Here is a 22214-nt window from a genome sequence, read left to right on the forward strand (position 1 = left end):
CTGTTAAGAAAAAGTAGTAACTTAATAGTAGAAATTACTATTTGCTATCAAGATGAGTAATCACATATTCTTGTGCATCACAGTGCACATACATACACATACATATAATTAAGCTCACCTCACACAGCGACTTCATTAACTGGAGAACTTCATTTTGTACACCTCCACTGTCCAGTATTGAACTAGTCAGGCGCTTGATCCAGGTCTCATGACTTTCTCCCAGAGGAATCCACAGGTTTGTGTCATCCAAAGTTTCTAAAGGAGTCTCTGTATCATTAGCAGGCACTACCAAAAACTGGAAGGAAAATATATATATTGCAAATATAAACAAATTCTACGGCATTTAAAAAAACATACTGCAATCTGCACAGATTAAAACATTGAATATATACTGTGCTTTAACTAACTGACAATATCAATTTTGTTCATGTAAATGTAAAGTTTTCCAAAGAAATCTGAAAGTATTAAAAATAAAATTTTACTGATAATATCAGTAAGGCCACATTAGACATCACGTTTAGGTTAGAAATCAAAAGTTTGAAAAATGAGGAAATATCTCATTTATGGATAACTATGCATCTTTTTTTCAGATCTATTTTCCACTAAGTTTTTGCATCAATTGATACTGGAATCCTGAGAAAGAACGTATTAGAACACCAAATAAGTAATCAAAAAGCGTCTGTCTAATAACGAAAGCACATGGCTTTTGAATGTCAAATTGGTAATTTCCTATGTGAAGCAGTCGCAAATGCTGAAACAGTAAGGAGAAACAGATATACAAAAGCAATCACATTTGCAATCAGATGGATGAAAATTCCAAATTTTGCATTCAAAGTGTATCTCAAAAATATTTTCAAATTTACTTTTTAAAAAATACATATTCTTATGTTTTCTCTACCCCAAATGCCATATAAATAAGGCATATAAGAAGAAGTACCTTTTTCCTAGACATTCTGAAAGGCTGTAGATAGATTAACATGGGATCAGCTTTATTTTTATAAACTTCCCAAAATTCACTGCCAGACTTGGTGGCTAATATGTTTTTCAGACAGGAAACAGCAGCAGCTCTAACGTCAATACTGAAAGAATAACATACAGAACATCATCATTATTATTAATTTTGTTCAGATATTTTATTTTCAAAATCATCTTTATAAACATACAAGACAAATAATTCCACAATCTAACAATGTGAGCATCAAATCAGAAAATTTTGGACTAGGATATGCCATTGCATATTTTGTTATAAAGCAAAGCCTCAGTATTTACTCCACAGCACTGCTATCCTCTACAGCACAGAAGATAGTCTCTGGTTCAGGTCCAACTAGAGAATTTCTAGGAAACATCTAAGCTTGACTGGATAAGTAATCTGACCCTTGAAAAAGCACATGGTTGGACATTAACAGGTGTTAATAACACTTTAAGAGTGTTACTTTGAGGTGATTTGAACAAAGTACAACTTAATGGCTCCTATTAAGCTTTGAACTAAAGTAAGTATACTCACCAATTATCTGTTAAAGCAGTATTTATTTGAGTTAACATTATGAAGACCCACTGAAGTTTTCTATCTTCAAATAAGTCCACTGCTTTACAATCAAGTGCATTTTCAGCACGCTGAAGAGCTATGGTGGAGAAATCCATGGGACCTATTTCTCCCAAGCAACTTCCAACAGCCTCTGTAAATGCAGGTAATTTTATAGTCTTATGCACACTAAATCAAGGTCTCACCCTAAAAAGTTGCAATTAATATAAACTACTTTTAGAACTGAGATTATTATGGGGTCCAATGCTGCAAACATTTGTAAATGTTTCACATAGGCACCAGTGATATAGCCAGGAGAAGTCTGAGGAGTATCAAGAAGTATTACAGATTACAGAGGGCAGTAGCAAGGGCAGGTAGCCTGGGAAGAATACAGAGAAACTGTCTGAACAGCCAGGGATCAGGTTAGGAAAGTCAAAGCCCTAACAGAATTAAATCTGGCCAGGGACATCAAGGGCAACAAGAAAAGCTTCTATAGGTACATCAGTGACAAAAGGAAATTAGGCAAAATGTGGGCCCTCTCTGGAAGGAAAATGGGAGACCTGGTTACCCAGGATATGAAGAAGGCTGAGGTACTCAACGACTTCTTTGCCTCAGTCTTCACCAGCAAGAGCCTGAGCCACACTGTCCAAATTGCAGAAGGCAAAGGCAGCAACTGGGAGAATGAAGAACCACCCACTATGGGAGAAGATCAGGTTCGAGAATATCTAAGGAACCTGAAGGTGCACAAGTCCATGGGACTTGATGAGATGCATCTGCGGGTCCTGAGGGAACTGGTGGATGAAGTGGCTAAGCCACTCTCCATCATATTTGAGAAGTCCTGGCAGTCCAGTGAAGGTCCCACTGATTGGAAAAGGCAAAATATAGTCCCCATTTTTAGGAAGGGAAAAGGGAAGACCTGGGGAACTACAGGCCGGTCAGTCTCACCTCTGAACCCGGCAGCATCATGGAGCAGATCCTCCTGGAAACTATGCTAAGGGACATGGAAAATCGGGAGGTGATTGGTGACAGCCAGCATGGCTTCACAAAGGGAAAATTGTGGCTAACAAATTTGGTGGCCTTCTACAGTGGGGTTACAGCGTTGGTGGATAAGGGAAGATGAACTAACTACCTGGACTTACGCGAAGCATTTGACACTGTTCTGCATGACATCCTTGCCTCTAAATTGGAGAGACACGGATTTGATGGATGGACCACTCAGTGGATAAGGAATTCAGCAGAGACAAATAAAAAGAAATGGGGTCCCCAGTACAAGAAGGACATGGAGCTGTTAGAGTGAGTCCAGAGGAGGGCCACAAAGATGATCAGAGGGCTGGAGCACCTCTCCTGTGAGGACAGGCTGAGAGAGCTGGGATTGTTCAGCCTGGAGAAGAGAAGGCTCTGGGGAGACCTTAGAGCAGCCTTCCAGGAGCTGAAGGGGGCCTACAGGAAAGATGGTGAGGGACTGTTTACATGGGCATGTAGTGATAGGACAAGGGGTAATGGGTTTAAGCTAAAAGAGGGTAGATTTAGATTAGATATAAGGAAGAAATTCTATGAGGGTGGTGAGGCACTGGAATAGGTTGCCCAGAGAGGTTGTGGAGACCCCATCCCTGGAAGTGTTTAAGGCCAGGCTGGATGGGACTTCGGGCAACGTGGTCTAGTGGAGGGTGTCCCTGCCCATGGCAGGGGGGTTGGAATTAGATGACAGAATCATAGAATGGTTTGGGTTGGAAGGGACCTCAAAGATCATCTAGCTCCAACCCCCCTGCCCCCTTCTTGTACTGGGGCCCCCAGAGCTGGACGCAGTACTCCAGGTGGGATCTCACAAGAGCGGAGTAGAGGGGCAGGATCACCTCCCTCGACCTGCTGGTCACGCTTCTTTTGATGCGGCCCAGGACATGGTTGGCTTTCTGTGCTGCAAGCGCACATTGCTGGCTCATGTTGATCTTCAAGGTCCCTTCCAATCCAAACCATTCTATCATTCTATGATATAATCACTTGACGAGCTTTATGATTAAAATTACACGTATACAAATTTTGCAGCTTAAGACTTATAAATAATACATTTATGCTTTCTAACTCAATTTTCTAGGAGTGTCTATGACTCTGGATTTTGCAGTTTAAATCTGATATGGATTTTATTTTTGCTTCTGTCAGAAACAGGTAAGTGCAAAAGACCAGAATCACAGCCACTAAGAAACACTCATTTTCATTCCCTAAAGGAATGACAAGTACAAACAGTAGACTATAAACTCAGTAAGAATTATTACCTACATTTTACATAAAATGAGGTATCAAAATGTTCCGTGTTTGCTTTCCAAAGAAAATATTTTATAAAAACACTTAACTACATACAAAAAAACCCCAAACTAAATTGACCTTGGAAATACCTTTTAAAAATGGATGTTAATGTTCATCATAAAAGAACCAAAATCTATTTCCTTTCATACTTGCCATGTGTCTTGAAAACGTTTCCATTTTCTACATTGTTTTAACCACCAGAGCAAATAACTAAGAGACTGATGATATACAGGTTGTGTTTTCAAATGAATTTAACAAATTATATAAGAAAACACAATGCAGAAAAGGCTGAAACTAACAGCTTGCAGAGGTGCTTAAAAATGTTGTATCATACTAAAGTCAATGTGAGCTTCAAGTGCTCAGCATTTGTAATTATCAGTTATTAGGTTTTTAGATAAAAAATGTATTAAGGCAAATTTTCTCATTATTTGTGTTGCTGTCTAGTTTAGACACCTAATTTCAGTAAACATCACCTTCATGGAGGTACTCTCCACTTGGGGAAGAGGGGATTTGTATTTTAGCTTTGGATCAAACGTTAATCACGTGCTCAATGTAAATGGTGAGAATAATTTTAATAATACAGAAGAGGCTTTAAGATGGAGAACAACTATTTTAATTTCCACTGAGATATGCCTTTCCAATTCCCATATTTCTCTTCAATTTTCTTATTATTTTTCAACCTAATAAAGTGACCCATATAACAGCAGAAGACTCTGTTGAGTTATAGAAGAAACCAGGGTCTAAACTGATGACAAGTTCTTAGTCAAAGCTGTAAAATACAGTGACTGAAAAGAAGACATATCACCCATTTTAACATTCATGCTACCACTGGCAGCAAATGCAGAACAGCAGTGGGAAGTAACATTGAAAACAGCCACAGTTTCAACCTGGGTTTTGCAATGACAGCCTTAGGATGCCTGGGGGACTAATTAACTTACCCAGCACTGCTTTTCCGCCTGTATGGTTAACTGCCATCTTGGACAGCTGCAGTAAGCTGACCACCAGTTTCACTACTACGGAATCTTCTGGCTTTTCTATCATTCAGAAAGAAAAACAAATCCCAAAAATGTCATTGTGTATTTGTAATGTGAACATATTAGAAGAAAACACTTTAGTATCTTTTACCTACAAATGTCAACATGCATTATTAATGTTGAAGCAAGTTGGTATTAAACAGTATTTTATAAAAAATTATTCATTTTTCTTATTAATCATGTCTTGAAAAAATTTCTATGCATTTGACTATGCCAAAGAATCCACATATGGAGTACTGTGTCCAGTTCTGGGCTCCCCAGTTCAAGAAAGACAGGGAACTACTGGAGAGAGTCCAGTGGAGGGCCACAAAGATGATGAGGGGACTGGAGCATCTCTCTCATGAGGAAAGGCTGAGAGAGCTGGGTCTGTTTAGTCTGGAGAAGAGAACACTCAGAGGGGATCTTATTAATGCTTATAAATATCTAAAGGATGCATGTCAAGAGGGTGAGGCCAGACTCTTCTCAGTGATGCCCAGTGACAGGACAAGGGGCAACTGGCACAAACTGGAACACTGGAAGTTCCAGCTTAGTATGAGGAAAAACCTCATTACTTTGAGGATGACCGAGCACTGGAACAGGCTGCCCAGAGAGGTTGTGGAGTTTCCTTCTCTGGAGATATTCAAAACCTGCCTGGATGTGATCCTGTGCAACATGCTCTAGGTGATCCCGCTTTAGCAGGGCGGTTGGACTAGATGATCTCCAGAGGTCCCTTCCAACCCCTACCAATCTGTGAATCCTCAAAACTAGAATACACAAATGCTATTATTTTCAGTGTTTTGATGTAGAAATGATACTGAAATACATGAACTATTAGCGTAAGTTAGTGTAAGAATGTTATATGAAACAATGAAGTCATACTATGTGACTCCACCGACAGCACCTAAACTAATACCATCATTCTGTTCTAAATCCAAATCCAAGGAATATCCCAAAATAAGGCTTTCTGCCAGGAGTTTCCAGAATTTTACTAGCTTTCAGTTGCGTAATTAACTTTGCCAAATTATAAACTCTTGAGATGGATATTTCCTTACATAAATAAAATCTAGCTTCATTACATTTAACAGAGTAGGGAAATTTATATACAAGAAAACTCATTAAGCAGCCATAAAGCAATATACTCATACTATGATTGTGAATGACCAGGATGACGTATAAGTGCCTCATGCCAAAAGCTGGAAGGGCATTTTATCCTCTCTGCCATATAACACCTCATATAATATTTATAATACACTCTGCTAAAGATACTTCAGATTTTGCATGAATAATAAATGCCACTCTACTCTGCATGTGAAACTCTAATAAGGTTACATTGTTAAACACACAAAACCCAAGACACTAAATAAAACATTCAATGCCAAATTAGAATTGAGTTACATCACTACGCATCTAAAACCAGATACAAAAGAAATAAAATACATAATCTGATGTCGGTACCCTGGAAATTTTTCAGGAGATCCTTCATCTGATCTTTATATTGTTCCAATTGTTTGCGTAAATCATACAGTCCTTCAAGTCGTGTTAAAGGCAGTGAATCACAAACACCAACTGAGAGAAAGTGATTAATTTCCTGCAAAACAACATTTTGTATTAAGCACATATAGAATACAAATAAAGGCTTCAACTAAAGAAGAGTCTCTCAGCAGTCCACAATGTGGATATTAATAGATGCAAAATAAGAATGGAGACCTACAAATATCTTAGTGTCTGAAACTGGCAATAAAAAGAATCCATGTGTCTAATTTAAATCTCTCTCAACTATACCGGTAACTAGGAAATTGTTTTTCTTTCGAAAATTTGCATTACAAAAACCACTATGCCATGAGATATATTTTAAAATGTAATTACCTCCAAAAGAGAGTATGGTCCTTTACTGTATTTTATTTTCCGTTGAGTTGCTCGCAAATCTTTAAAAGCAGGATATTCAGGAAAAGGATCTAAACATTTGATTGCTTGGTACAGATTTTCATTATCCTTATTATCTATCACCAGATACTTCAACAAGCCTAGGACCTGAACATAAAAAGTAAATGAAAACCAAAAAAGACAGAGAAATGTTTTTGAGCTATTTCTTATTCAGGTATAAAGTTTGTATCTCTGCAAGTTTCATTAAACTGAGAACTCTTAAAAAATGGTAAGATAATTTATTTACACTGTTAAAAATTATAAAATGTTTAGAGGCTTGGGGAAATCACAGATATATTCTAAAATGATGAGGCGTTTTTGCTACTCCCCCTCCCAAACAGACATCAAAACTTTCATTATCACAGCCTGCAGTTTTATCCTGTCTTTTGATGAATCTGATTTCAAAGACTGGTCAATACAATCATTACAATATTGCCAATGATTTAGCAACACACTGCACCCAAACAGTCCTTCTGATGTTATTAGTTTATTATTCTTACGAACTAAAGTGGTGGTAATTTGAAATCTGGACAAATGCCTAAATGTCATAATTTACTGCCCAAATCACTGAACTCTGGCAGAATTTGTTTTATAACAGATGTACAACTTGAATAAATGCTTGCTAAAGGAGTACCATACTTTTTTTGCAAAAACACTGCTTTTATGCTTTCCTTACAAATCAGTGCAATTAGATATTCAATCCAGGCAGCTTTGAGGAGTCTACAATCTAAATTATGAGGGTTTTATTAGGAGATTACTATTTACCTGAAAATTATTAACTAGCCTCCACTCAGTGCTAGAAAACAAATAAAGAGAAGAAACTGGAAAGTGATCGCTAGAGGAAGGAGTTCCCTGCAGGAGTATATGAGAAGGTTTCATATTTGATAACAGTTCCAATTCAGAGAAATTTCTGCCGTCCCCACTTTGTTTCTGCCCAGGGATGCCCTGACATTGCCTTTGCAGTTGCGCATGTACAACTGTTTGCACAGACATATCATAAATCTGATCATGATCATTAAGCTAGGAAAAAGATTGCCAGGTTACTTTCAGCTGGATCAGCACAGCCCTCCAGCTGAACTGGAAGTACAAGGAGGACAATGTAGGGCTACACTGCAACCACAAAGGTGCAGATGGTACCATGGGATCAGATTAAGCCAGAAGGCAATCATGAGGATTGAAGTGCAATAGGCATACTCTTCTCAACTTCAGCTATTAATTCTAAGTGTCTGAATCTAAGTATATTTTCACCCCAGCAGAATGAACATAGAAATCATCACAGGAAGGAAAACAAGGCTTGTCACACAACAGCAACTGCTTGATTTCCCTTTCAAGGCCTATGTGCTACATTTATTTTTAATGATAATTTGTTAAATAAATAGCTGAACTACTGAAATCTGTTCTTTGCACATATTTCCTCTTTGTCCTCTAGACACCTTCCCCCTCCAAAGGTCTTCATTGTATTTCCTGTGAAATCATCCACAGAGCTTTGTAGATAACTGCTTGGCTACTCGATGTGCTTGTACTGATGAGCTTGCCATCACCAGCGGTTTAGCAATGCCTGTGTTCTCTCTATCTTTTCCTTAGTGGTACCACTGATTTGGTGTCTCTACTCAATTAAGGTAACAATTTTTCTGAAACTTACCCTGAAGGTTTTAAACCTCGTTCAGATTTGTCTGAAAAAGGTGCACAGATTCAAAGCAGACATAAAAGACATTACAACAGCATTAAAGCTCTTTAAGAAATCTGATTTTTTTTATAGACTAAGTAAATAGAGAATTAGAAACTGATACAGTAACCTCAGCAATTATGATACATCTCAATCACTGTTTAAAGCTGTTGGAATTAAATATGGAACACAATATTTGTCAAAATAGAAGTGCCAAAGTAAAGACACTTTTATTAAAAAAACTAAAGGCATAGTGTTACATCCAAAATAATATTTTTTACATAAAAATCTACAAAGCATAGAAAAAAAGAATTAAAATTGAACATGAGTATGGATACAGCTGTCACAACAGTGAATGTGAACTAAAAGCTAACAGATAAGGAATAAGCAACTCAAAACTACCTGTTCCTGAATCTCAGGCTGGTCCACGGCAAGAGGTATTAGGGTTCCTACAATAACATGAAGGTGGCTCTCTAGAGCATCACTGCAACATGTAACTGCTGTGTGGCAAACATGGTGAAGAAGATCACAACAGAGTGAAAAGCTGCGCATGGATACGTCTCTGATAATAACAGGTCTGTCACAGGAAACAAAAAAGTGAATTAAAGAAATACAAATTGTCATTGTCCTAAGTATCGACCTATTATACAACAGAGAAGAATAGGGGAGAAGGGGAAATATAGATAAACTTTATAGGAGGAATGGGTTCTAAACTTTAAAATTTACCAACTCAATTGGTTCTAAGGATTTAGCTCAGGAGACACAGAAGAACTAAAACACACAGAATTTGACTGATCACTTTAAAAAATGAAGTAAAAAATTTAAAGAAAAAATATTCTAAAAACACTAGTTTTTTTAAACAAACAAACAAACAAACAAACAAATGACGTAGATTACAAAGGACAGCTGGAGATAATCTAGTCCAGCTTCCTGCCTCAGGATCAGCTTTAAAGTCAGATGAGGTTCTCAGAGTTTTGTTGAGCTGAATTCTGACACATTCCTTGGATGGAGAATCAATAGCCTCTCTGAGCAATCTGCTCCAGTATTTGACTATTCTCACTGTGAAAATCTTTTCCCTTATGTCCAACCAGAATTTTCCATATTGCAACTTGGTGGGTGCTACCTCTTGTCCTTTCACTGTGCACTTCTAGGAAAAATTTGGCTCTACCTTCTCTACACGGTATCTTCCCCTCCAGAAACTGGAGAACAGAAGTTAGATTAACTCTACTCATCTCCTTGGGGGTCTTCCACTCAACCCATCCCAGTTTGTCATTACCTCTCATGTCCTGGCTGAAGCAGCCCCATACTGGACACAGTGGTCCTACTGCAGCTTCATAAGACTCAGAGAGGAATGATGACTTCCCTCAATTTGCTGACTACAGTCCTGCAAGCACAGTTCAGTACACAGTCAGCCTTCAATGATGAAAAGCATGCTGTGACTCATCCAGCTTGTCCTCCAAGACTCCTGGGTCCTCTTCTGCAAAGCTACTTTCTAGCCAGTCTGCTCCCAAGCCTGCACTCATGCATGTGGTTATTCCATCCCAGGTGAAAGATTTAGGAGTTGTCTTTGTTCAACTCCACAATGTACCTGTTGTCCCGCTCCTCCAGCTCGATGAGGTCCCTCTGAATGGCAGCCCTGCCCTCCAGTGCATCAACTGTCCCCGCCCCAGTTCAACATTGATCACCATAAGAAGTCTCATAATAATGGCATTTACCATAAAATCCACACCTCTCTCCAATATTTAAGGGTATGAAATGCTTCCAACAAGCAAAGCAATCAACTTGCGCTTAATTACATTTAGGTGAATAACTGTCTTGGAAATCCAAAGGTAAACCTCAAGTAAGAAAATCTCTCTAGTCCTTATGAAGGATAAGAATCTCTATTTAAACCTTAAGCCTGATGAAGTACTATTTTTCTCAATCTGAAGACAAGCTAAGGTAACATGTACCGATTCTCACTCATTTTGTTAGCTACTTATTGGTGAGAATGTAAATCTCAATATTCTTTATTAACTCAATAAGCACGTTTTATTTGACGTGTGCTTACTTTGCACTTAACTCCACAATTTTAATCTTTCTCCCATATCCATTAAATTCCCAAACACCCTTTCTGTCATTGAAATCTCCCAACACTTCTTACTTCTACAGTTTGATACAACTATTATAAATACAAAATTCTGCAGTATAGCAAACATTCAAATACAAGGATAGAACGAAACATTCAACATGTTAGTAAGAGTTCTAAATTTAAATTCTGAAATTATCGAAGAAAAGTAAATTAATTTTTTCTTTCAGGAAATCTCAATTATTTCTACAAATGAATTAACACCTACTAGTGATACTGAAATGAAAGGTTACAAGAACAAGGGAGCACAGACAGGAAAAACAAGATATAATTACTGTATTTACCTGCTATTGATGTGGTGAATCAGGGTGTAAATTACATCTCGGAGGACAAAAGCCCATGCTCCTCCTAACCCATCTTTTATCTCTTTAAGTAACAGACTGACAAACAAGTGATAAATTATAAGAACTCTGTGTTTCTTGTAAATGTTGTTTGTATCTGATGCATGCTTACAAAGAGACAGAAGGATTTTCTGGAATGAATCCTAAAAATGAATAAACTATGAGTAAAAAAAATAATTCATAATGTCAATACAGATATACTTCACATCAAGAAAAAACTTAAGTGATAGAGATATTTTTTTTAAAGGACATGGAAAAAAGGCTTTATTATTTCTACTGCTTTAAACAAACAAAAAACCTATATAGAAACCAATTCTCCAAGCACTACTATAAGCCCCATATCTCATAATTTTCTTTTTTTTTTGTTTTTTCCCTTGACATGAGAAAGGTTATGCACATTTTTCAGAAAACCAAATAGTTACGGCAATTTTCATCAACAGGAGGAACATCAACTAAATCCCATTAAAACATTGGCTATTGCTTCAATTTATAATCTTTCAAACATAATGTTCATACATACAAAATGCATCATTTCATAGAACATATCAATATAGATTGTAACTGTTAAAACTGTAAACTTAAAACCCCAAGTAACTATCTTAAAGTATTAGGCAGGCTGCATTAAAGAATTTATTCCACTGGCTGGCAATATTAACTTTTAGACTCAAAAGATTTAGACAAACACAGTCCAGAAAAACATTTTCTTATTTTTAGATTGTTTATGGATGGGCAAAGTAAGTTGTTGACAACATATGCAATAAAAGAGCATAAACTTTGGAAAGATACATTTCTAAGGAATGATGTTACAAGAGAGTAATATGTTTATGATTTATTGCAAGGGCTGCATAATTTTACATGCCTTCATATTTGCCTTTAACAACTGAAAATCAAATGTCTAGAAATATCACAGACTATAAAAGTTCATACTGTCAGTAAGGACAGCAAACTTTAATATCTGAATTGTAGCTACTATTTAGATAAAATTGTCCAAATGTAATTATTTTCTTCAGGAGTATACCAAAGAAACAAATTGCATCTAAATCGTGTCTGGTACACACAGATTTCCCCAACATGTAAAATAATCCTCTCTATTTATACATCATTTTACATGTACTATTTCATGCATGTAATAGTTCAAGCATGTAATTTTTGTAAGGTTACTGTGTCCCTGAACTTAGGACTTCTTCCATTTCAGAAGGCAAACAAAAGAACAGAAAGGTTTCTAAGGTTGTATTTTTTCCTCATATATACATGACAAAAATGTCTAATTAAACTAAAATGTACCCATAAAAGAAATTTTATGTTCTACAGAAAATCATCATTACATACTTACAGGGCTTTTAGAAAGAACTGCTACAAGACTTTTTAATTTGCTTTTATGACAGTTGCTAATATAGTCCAAGGTTGCCTTAATCACATAAGATGGAAAATGAGGAGGATTAGGAGCAGGATCCAGTTCCCTAAACGAATAAAAAAAGATTTTTTTTCTTCCCAAAATCAAACCCCATGTATTAAATAAAATTAGTCTCATTGAATAAACACGTAACTCCTAAGAAATCTTTGCTTTCAGTAAGTAAGAAGCACTAAAAGCTTCCAGCAGAGTGACATAGATTTTATTTTTAGCTGTGTGCTGTCCTTCTATGGCAGCTTTTTAAGTTGTACTTTCGTAACATTCTTTTATTATTTTTGAGAGATCATATTGCTAAAACCCCACACATTTGATTCATCTAAGGTACTTCACGGGAAAATCTAACTGCAATTCATGGATAAAGCTTCTGCATTTTGTAATTATGGGAACAATTTGGTTGAGAAAAAAGTAATCATGAATCTCCCCATTATAAAAAAAGGGTAGTCAACTTTTCTGGGACCTCAAAAAGAAAAGAAATGTATCATGATAGTAACAAACCAGCAAAATCTAAGTTTCATCACTCTTATTCTTACCATTCCCTTCTTAGAAAGAAAAACTTTGGTTACAAGCAGACACCACAGTCTGTTAATAAACTCACTGAAGCAAATTTATTTTACAAAGTTCTGAAATCCTCAGCCATTTAACTTTTGGCAGATTTTCATAGAAATGTTTTGATTTCTTTCAACTTTATATTTCTACAATTAAAGTATTTTCTTCAATATCTTCAGAAAGTGTAATGTTTTTCCAAATAGTTTGTATCTAAACACAAAAATCTAGAAAATTGTTTTCAGATATAATTATGCTGTGATATTTTTATAATAATTTATAATAATAATAATAGTGATATTTTAGGACAACAACAAAGACTGAAAAGCTCATAAAAATGAAAATATTTATGGCATTTGAATATTTATATTCTACTAATACTACTAATACTCTACTAATACTAGAATATTAATTAGAAATCCATTTATTTGGCATTTCTTAAGCAATGTCCTTACCAAAGGCAAGAGCTGCTACTACAAGAACTGTTAAGGAACAGTTCACTTCACTTCTCAGTGACTTGCAAATATTTAAACACCTTTAAACAATCACTTTAATTTATAGACGTTAAAACCAGAACAATTTTTACAGAGAGGCCAGTCCATCCAAATCTAAACTGGCATTGCCACAGTCCATCTCACCAACATACAACGGCATACTCTTGCCCACCCATTCATTCTTTCCATTAACTGAAGTGTTACAGAGGTTCTCCCGACTGATCCTGGGGAGTCCCTAAGTGAGAAAGCATGCCTATGATACATCATTACAAATGGCAATAAAATTCTTTAATTCTCAACTTCAAGATCACCTCTTCTTATGCCTGAAGGCCACGTTTTAATGCACAATGTTATACAAATACACTCAGCATTTAGAAAATCAACACATACCTTATATATTTACATAGATGAGTTCCTCCTTCTGCTGTGGTATCAGGTTCATGTAAGGTCATCAACAGTTCAACCACAATCTCTGGTAAGTTATTATGAGACAAACTATCAATTTGCTAGAAGGAGAAAATAGTGTTTTAATAAGAAAAAAAAATATTTTACCTAAAATAATTTAACATGTCCTTCTGAGAAACCCCATTTCTTTCTGTCTGGATTGTCTCTTTGTTCAATTACCTATGACATACAATTCATTCAGAAATTAAGCCTGGTTAAGATTTGAATATAGTCTGCCCCTTGGGAAGATGGCTCCTCATAAAGTATTAACAACATATTTTAAGAGGAAAACATGACTTACTTAAACAGATATATGATAGGGAAACTTAGGGTTGTATAATGAATGGAAAAAAAAAAAAATTACATTCTGAAAAAAACTATACTTCACATCAACTGTCTGCCTGAAAGTTTCTACTGAATAGCTACTTGAAAACCTTGGGATAAAAATGTGGCTAGTTTGGCTTTATTAAAATAATAATTTTGTATCTATAAACCTGAACTATTTACATTTTTACAGAATATATAGAAGTTTCTTTCACGTCTGTTACATGCCACAGAATTCAATTTATACATTTAAAACAGATACCTGTTTTCCTAAGCAGTTTTCATCCTGAAGCATGTCATAGACTTTAGAAGCTGTATCTCTTTGCTCTGCTATTTCACTCGTTCCATGGCTTTGATAAGCAAAATACGGGAGGATATTCACAACTATCTTTGGAAAACAGTCTGCAAGAACATGCCTCCAGTCTTTTTCAATCTTCTTGGCAAGCGATTTCACATCTTCAAATTGACTTCTAATCACCAGGTGTGGAACCAAAACTTTATAACAAGACCTACACATAGTAAATACATTTCCAGAATTTCCTTGAATTGGATTTTTAAAAAAAATCTCAAGCATAATATACCAAATAACATTCCTGTACCGTATAACTAAACTTACAATTATTGTTTGGCTACCTCTATACAAAAGAGTATTACCAGGATAAATATAATATACAACATACTTGGAATACATTTTAAAAGCTCTCAGTGCGTTATCTTACAACAAAATCCTGATGCATCACTACATTTAGAAATTTGAAACCCTGTGTCATAATTGTAAATATATCTAAATAAACTGCTTTCGTACAGCAAACTTACCTGTAGAATTCCTCAAGGCTAGTATAGTTCAGAAGAACATAAGGAAAAGCAGACAGGCTATATCCACTGTCATTTATTTTCAGCCACTCCATCACCAAGTAGTCTAAATGTGATGTCATGAAGTCTTCTATACTTTTATAGCCAAAAATGTCAGATACTTTTTTCAAAACCTGTGCATGAAATACGATTGCAGAAATAGCATGCAGAGTACATGATACTATGGAAAACTGACAGTACTACATCTCCATGTGCCTCCCCTAGCCTTTTAATCAATATTTGTATAACTCAGCTCCTATTTAGTGTAAGCAATTTTCTTATTATTTGTACTGCTGTATCTTGAAAGAGTGCAATGAAGGAACTACAACTACCCCATATGAGGTGGTATGCAAAGAAAAGACAGTCAGTACACATTTTGTGGGGTAGAGACTGTATGTAAGAACAAGATGTAACGAATAGAAAGGATAAAAAGGAGAGAACGCACGCACTAAAAAAAAATGACTGGCAGGAAAGGCTACAGTATAAACAGTGATTACTTCAGTACACCCTTGTGAACTTCAAAATAAGAGTCCAGAGAAGACACATACCATCTTCCAATACTTTACATTTATTTTACATACTATCCACTTTACTTCCACTGGGTAGAAAGAGTTTTTAAAATGAGATCTGCAATATTCAATGTATAAAAATCTATTTGTATTTCAGATCTGTGCTTTTAACACACAAGATTTACCATTAAAATTACCTTTTATGATGTCATTATTTCTATGCAGGACAGTAAATATAATTACAAATTCACTCAGATATTGCAGTCCCACATTAGTCACACTTTAACAAAATTTAACAACTTTCAATACTGACAAAAGCATTTTGTACCATTCCTATTTTAACCTAACTATAACCTAAATATAAAATGGAATTTTATACTTGCCTTTTTCACAAGGTGAGGTTCTAATCCATTCTCTTTCACAGACTGGCAAATAGCAAACAAAGCCTGCTTTTCACAGACTGGACTGCAGCACAGAACCATGGTTATAAGCATCAGCAAAACTGCTTTTCCATTACACTCTTTGTCCAAAAGATCTTCAGGACTTGTATCACCCCTGACCTTCAGTAAGAAATTATGAAGAAATCATACAAATATTCTGTTAAAGCAATCTCCTAATTATTAAATGACCATAAATAATTTAAAATTAAGGACACTGAAATAAATACTGCTGAAAATCTTGCTTTGGTTGCTTCAAGATTACTTCCCCCAGCTGCCTGTTCCACTCCTCAACCAGCGGTTACTGCCTCCAGCATGCCAGCACACACGCCGATACCTCATACACTCCAGTTCATATTATAGTATCAGCAGTTTAAAGAAAGGCAACACACTTAACAGAGAAACGATGGAGGCACTGACATGACAAGTCTCCTTTTTGCTCCTCCCTGATGCATGTAGGAAAGAACTGCCTAGGTCTTCCTCTATTAAGGCATGGTGTTGACAAGCGATGAATACTGAATAAAAGTAACAAGAAACTGCAATGAAAGGGCAGAAGCTAACAGACAACAGCAAGCCGAGGTGACAGAACAGGGAGCCAAGGCAACAGAGAAATAAGACAAGATGACAAAAAGCCAGAGGTGACAGTACAGACAGATGAAATGAGATGACAGAGAGATGAGGCCTCAGCAGCGAGCCCAATCTACAGGGCAGCAGGCAAAGGGCACAGAGAGAAAACATGGCAGAGAGATAACATGCAGATAGATGATAGTGTGACAGAAAGCAAATGGAAAATGTAGATCATGTAGATGACTTAGCATGGTTGCAAGGAAGGAGGAAGAGTGAAAGGTGCTAATAGAAAAATTAATAGTTAAAGAAATTCCACAGTAATATACACCACTGCATTTCCAGTCACTGCACTGAAGTAAAACTTTTCCTTCACTTGAAGTTTCTTCTGAATAGTTTAATTTTTTAAGCAAATTCTGGTTTTGTGAAAACCACTGCTCTAATACCACTGGAAATATGATTTTACTGAAATTTACAAATCTGCTTTTGTACTACATAAACACCTAATTTGAATTTACGTTGCCATTCACTAATTATACATTGTCTAGAATATTAAGGCTCCATTTTCCTTTGATTCTTCAGTGTTACAGTACTGAAACTCACAACAACAAATAGTATGATACAGAATAGCAGTCTGGAACCATACAGTGAAAAAGTTTATGAACTTCTAATGCAGGCAAAACAGTGAATGAGTGGACGTGTAAGGAATTTCCTGACTACCACCTTGTTTACCACCTCAGATAATCAGAAATCCAGAAGAATGAATGTTCTCAGAAAACAAAACATGATCATTTTAAAAGTCATCTTATTCATAAGACAAAAACTAGGCAAAACTAATGACTAGATGTTGGTACCAGATTTCTCATTCCTTCCTGAACTCTGAGATATGCATTCTCAAAAGCCTTCTGCTGGAGCTTAAAGGGAAGAGGTTTTGACATTCCAGAAGAATCTCTCTGTTTCACATCTTGAAACAAACTTCAAAAAAAGAACAATAATTATTAGCATAACATTTAGTCTACAGAATTACTGCATATTATGCGTATCAAATAATAAGATTCTTGTTTTCAGAGTATCATTACTTTCTTCTTAACTTTCTTGTACAGCAGTCTTTCCTTTCTCTCTCTCTCAAACATTATCAATAAGAATATCTGTTGGGTCGAAATGGCGGAGAATAGCCTGAAAACATATTAAAGTTTCCCAATCTCTGCCAATGCAGGAAGCCAAACTTCAGTTGTCCATCATAATGGAATATTTCATGTCATGAAGTACTTTGGGAATGTATTTATTGAACAGATGTGTATGTAAAAAGGGTTTCTCAGAGAATTTATTCTTTGTAGATAAAGGCCTGGCCCACTTTGTAACAAAAACAGGAACACCACAGTGGATCAGACCAAATGGTACTCTGGCCATTTCTAAGTGACTATTAGCAGATACCTAAGAAAGATCACCATATGCTTGCCTTGTATGCATAATAATTCCTTGATTATAACATTTGACCACAGGTGACCTAGCAGATCAGAAGTGAGAAGTGGTGACTGTATTTAGTATCCTTCAATGATTTCCTCTTTTGTGAAATCTGTTGCTTTTTAAACTCCTGTAAATATCCAGACAGTTGAAGGTAGTAGGATAACACTCAGGATAACAATGTTTTACAAAGAAGTAAACCCTATTTTCTCAGAATCTTGAACGTGTTAGCTTCACTTGATGTCCCCTAGTCTTTAAACTGGGAAAGACTGCCAATCTTCACTTTGTTCTGCTCCAGATTTTGTAGACTTATGTTATACCTCCTGCAATTAAACTTTTTGTGCTGAAGGGCTTCAGTTTATGCAACCAACAGTTGTGCATAAAGTGCTTCATACTTTTGAGCATCCCTCCTCTACTCCTATTCCAGTTCAATTACATCCCTTCTGATGTATGGAAAAAGAACTACATACAACATACAACACACAAGATCCTTTGAAAAAGTTTTTATGCTACACAATGTACCGAAACTATTTTTAGAGGATAAACAACTATTTCCTATTCAAGTTTTGCATAATAAATTTAGTGCAAAATTTGCTATCATATATAGTTTTTTTATATATATATATATATACTGTTTCTGTCTCTCTCTCTCTCACATCACAGAATAATTGAAATGTAGACAAAGTTTGAAGACCTTAACCGAAGTAACTGGGTAGGCTTTTATATTCCATCAAGATTAAAGCCTCAGAAGTACTGAAAAGAGCAGCTATACAGTAGCAGAAATAACACCCAGTGAAGTGAAACTAAGTGTTATTCTTATAAACAGGAAAAAGATCTACACTATCACCTGGTAATCAACTTTGCAGCAAGAATGCGAACTTGATGGTGACTATCTGCAAGAAAATGTGGGAAAGCATCACTCACAGGTAGATCTTCATTTCTCACATTAAGGATCGCCCACTTGCAATGAGGATCAGCCTGAAGAAAATTAATATTGTGGTTTAAAATATACCGAAGACCTACAATGGAATATACACTGATATATGCAAAAGATCTTTAGATGCTGTTTTTAAGTACACCTTAACCATATACTTAACATGCTAATGAATGTCAGAAAATCTGGGATTACCTCCAGCAGGGCTTTCATGCAGTTTAAAAGGGCCACTCTTACTGGTGCTGTGCATTTCCCTCCTTGACCTAAATGCCTAAAATAAGGAAGATTTGAATAGAGGAAAAAGTTGCCAACAGTTTTCAGAAAAAGTCTAACAAATTAGTTTCTGCTGCTCACAGTTCATTCTTTTGTGCTCAATAGGAACGTTTGGGAGGATTTGACATTTTTATTGGTAATCTACAATTGTAAACAATACTCATTTTTGGTTGCTGAAGTTATCACTTATAATTACTGATGCAATTCAGAGTACAATCAGTCTTTGTTAATACACAACAGCGTAGCATTTATTGCTCTAATACTATCTTAAGGACGATGTGATTCTTTGCTACAAATATAACATGGCACAGAAAATCTGGAAAGTTAAATGCTGGATAAAGATAACACAGGATACCAACAGCAAGACACACAACAGCACTACAGACTTCACACTGATAGCAAAGTTAAAAATTTTATGGCGAACAGACTTCTGCAATAAATAGATAAAACATACCAAAAGGCTCCAACAACTGTTAAAAATTGTCCTTGGGCATCCCCTGTCTCTTCAGCCTGTGCATTGGACTGGGCCAAACCTACTGCTATAGGAAGCAAATTATTTAGAATTACTTCACAAACTTCTTGATCTCGACGGTACAAAGAACACACAGCACTGTGAAAGAAAGAAAAAATATCTTGAAACACTGAACAGCCCCCATATACTCTAGTTGTTGAACTAAAATAGCTATAATATATGCTGAATAATTTGTCTCTTACGAAAGAGGCCTAAGAAGCATAAGAAGATCATCTTCAGGCAAGAGGTGCTCTTCAATAGGGAGCTCCTTCAAAAGGACCAAGTACTGGGGAACAGAAAAAAAAAAAAAAAAACAAAATGGCAAATGATACTTAAGAAAATAAGTATACAAAGAGAAAAACTATGTAACATTTTCAGTAACTCTCAGATGAAATCATGCAGCAAGGATACCTATTGTCAGCTCTTACATGTTAAGACTCTGACCATCTTTTCATGCAAAGACTGTCACACAGTAATATGGCTCATGAAATATTTAGTTTTGGCAGTCAAAAATATTGCCTTTGTAAACTACAACACAGATCCCATTCTACTACAGAGACCATTTCTAGCTATTTAACAAATAATTAATGATAAAGGCAAGACGTTTATACTTCTCAACTCTTTATTTTCTGGCTTACAAATTCTAACTGCTCTTTCCCCAACCACAGCACACTGAAAGTAGCCATTTAATGTCTTCTCAGGGGACTGATGACAAGTGAAAGACAGGAACATATAATTGACAAGAATATACAAATTTAAAACCAGTACAAATACAGAGGTGGGTCTGCTGTAAAAAAACCCTCACACTCACCATGTGCAGATGCAATGGCTTAGCACTATCAAAGATGCTGCCATCAGTAAGCATCAACAGCTTCCTCCGTATATCAGAGGCTCGGAAACTCACTGTCTGAATTTGGACTGTAGTTACACAAATACACAAGAACCTCAGAATTTCAAGGAGCAGTAAATCCTGCTTTGTCAACTGTTCTTCAGCTAATGGGCTCAAAGCACCTGAAAATAAGATTTTCATGTAAGAAATGCTTCTCCAAGGACAATAAAAAACTTGGTAACATTTTATGTCTTTACAAAACTAATTTAAGTTCTCAGAATAAACAGAGTACTAGCAACCTTTAAGTTTATTTGTTATTGAGCAGTTACTGCATCAGTAACAGCTTCTTGAGTGTTTCCCACTTCTACAAAGGCCTCTCTAAACCAAAGGCTTTTAATTTTATGTGCCCATACATATGGCTGATTCCCCCATCAAGGTTACAAGGAATTCAATGGAACCATCTGCAGCTGTGTTCTTTTCTATTGTTAACTATAACTTAGGATATATTTTCAACTACAGATTCAAAGCTTCCCCAAAATTGAAATTATGACAATTACTACTATGTTAATATCCTCACTGAAATTTCAATTATAACATAAACAAAATAGCTACAAGTGCCATTTTCTTGTCACATTTAGAACTCTTGTAACTTTCTGCAATCACAAACTTTATTTGCTGGAACTATTTATTGAATGGTTGGAGAAGATACTTCTGAAGACACTTAATCAACATGATGGAGAAAACACACCAGCTGCTGTGTGTGGCATTAATGTAACACCCTGATTTCCTTCTCATTCAATAATAAACACAAGACATAGTCCTGATTAAAAGCTAAGATACACACTATTTTAAGGAAGAATTTAAAACAAAAGAGAACATCACTATTTGTAGCTCCTAACAGAAACGCACAGACAGATTCATGCTCTTGTCCCTCTGAAGGTCCAGAGATATAAGAAAGCTGACCTTGTCAAGAACTACTGATCAGGAAAAGAAAAGTTAAATAGGACTACTTTACAGAAAATGAAGCACAGACTAATGACAGAGACAGGTATCTTACAGACGTGCTTTCTAGTCTCTTTGCCAAAATTTCTGCCTGACTTTGAACAAGTTAGCTAGCTTCTCTGCTTGCATTTTGCTATTTACAAAATAAAAAATAAACTCCTCCTTTCCAAATGAGCTAGAACACTTCATTAATATCTTTTAAACACTAATGAGGTACAAAAGAATTATTATTGTTTATAAAGTACCTGGTTCAACCATTACCGGCTTCAACTATTAGTAAAGCAGCAGAATTTTGTATCTCACTTATTCAAGCAAAGTGCAATCTGTAAAAACACGCTTTTGCAAATAGTTCTGGACACAGAGAAGACTTACCTGTTACGTTTTGCGTCTCACCAGATTCATTTATATCGCTGATGTCAGTCACCGAATGATCATCAAACAAATCATTGGATACCTGGTTATCTACTTCCATTATACTCTCTTCAGGATCATTCCCCGTTAGATCCACTTCTCCCAGTTCACTTGGTTTTCCAGTAAATGTCATCTGACAAAACACCACAGCCTTTTAAAGTTGGCTTGTGAGGACAGGAGAAACATCGCATGTGTATGACAAGGAAAGACACTATAGTTTCCCAGTGAACTAGAATGGGTGATGACAACAAGGGCTACACTGAACTGATGAATTTCATCCTCTGCGATAAATCTGTCTTCTACGCACGTCAATTGTTTGAT

General features: G+C 36.0%; 1 protein-coding gene across 7 annotated transcripts in view; it reads right to left on the reverse strand.

Moving 5' to 3' along the window:
* The window catches only part of ATM (ATM serine/threonine kinase), a 77342-nt gene that overhangs the window by 34317 nt on the left and 20811 nt on the right, over positions 1-22214 (reverse strand). For all 7 annotated transcript variants that reach the window (XR_008574546.1, XR_008574545.1, XM_054808492.1 and 4 more), the window contains 20 exons: positions 21855-22026; positions 20463-20662; positions 19855-19937; positions 19595-19750; positions 19063-19138; positions 18781-18911; positions 17324-17444; positions 15852-16028; positions 14924-15093; positions 14370-14616; positions 13730-13845; positions 12225-12351; positions 10835-11034; positions 8828-9002; positions 6703-6867; positions 6292-6424; positions 4762-4857; positions 1505-1676; positions 938-1079; positions 119-295 (listed from right to left, as the gene is read on the reverse strand). Coding sequence is in view for 5 of the 7 variants with exons in the window: in XM_054808492.1 (XP_054664467.1) it covers positions 119-295; positions 938-1079; positions 1505-1676; positions 4762-4857; positions 6292-6424; positions 6703-6867; positions 8828-9002; positions 10835-11034; positions 12225-12351; positions 13730-13845; positions 14370-14616; positions 14924-15093; positions 15852-16028; positions 17324-17444; positions 18781-18911; positions 19063-19138; positions 19595-19750; positions 19855-19937; positions 20463-20662; positions 21855-22026 (3036 nt within the window). In the remaining 2 variants the exon portion in view is untranslated. The remainder of the gene's footprint in view (positions 1-118; positions 296-937; positions 1080-1504; positions 1677-4761; positions 4858-6291; positions 6425-6702; positions 6868-8827; positions 9003-10834; positions 11035-12224; positions 12352-13729; positions 13846-14369; positions 14617-14923; positions 15094-15851; positions 16029-17323; positions 17445-18780; positions 18912-19062; positions 19139-19594; positions 19751-19854; positions 19938-20462; positions 20663-21854; positions 22027-22214) is intronic.

The sequence above is a fragment of the Grus americana genome, chromosome 1 (genome assembly GCF_028858705.1).
Source record: "Grus americana isolate bGruAme1 chromosome 1, bGruAme1.mat, whole genome shotgun sequence".
NCBI lineage: Eukaryota > Metazoa > Chordata > Aves > Gruiformes > Gruidae > Grus > Grus americana.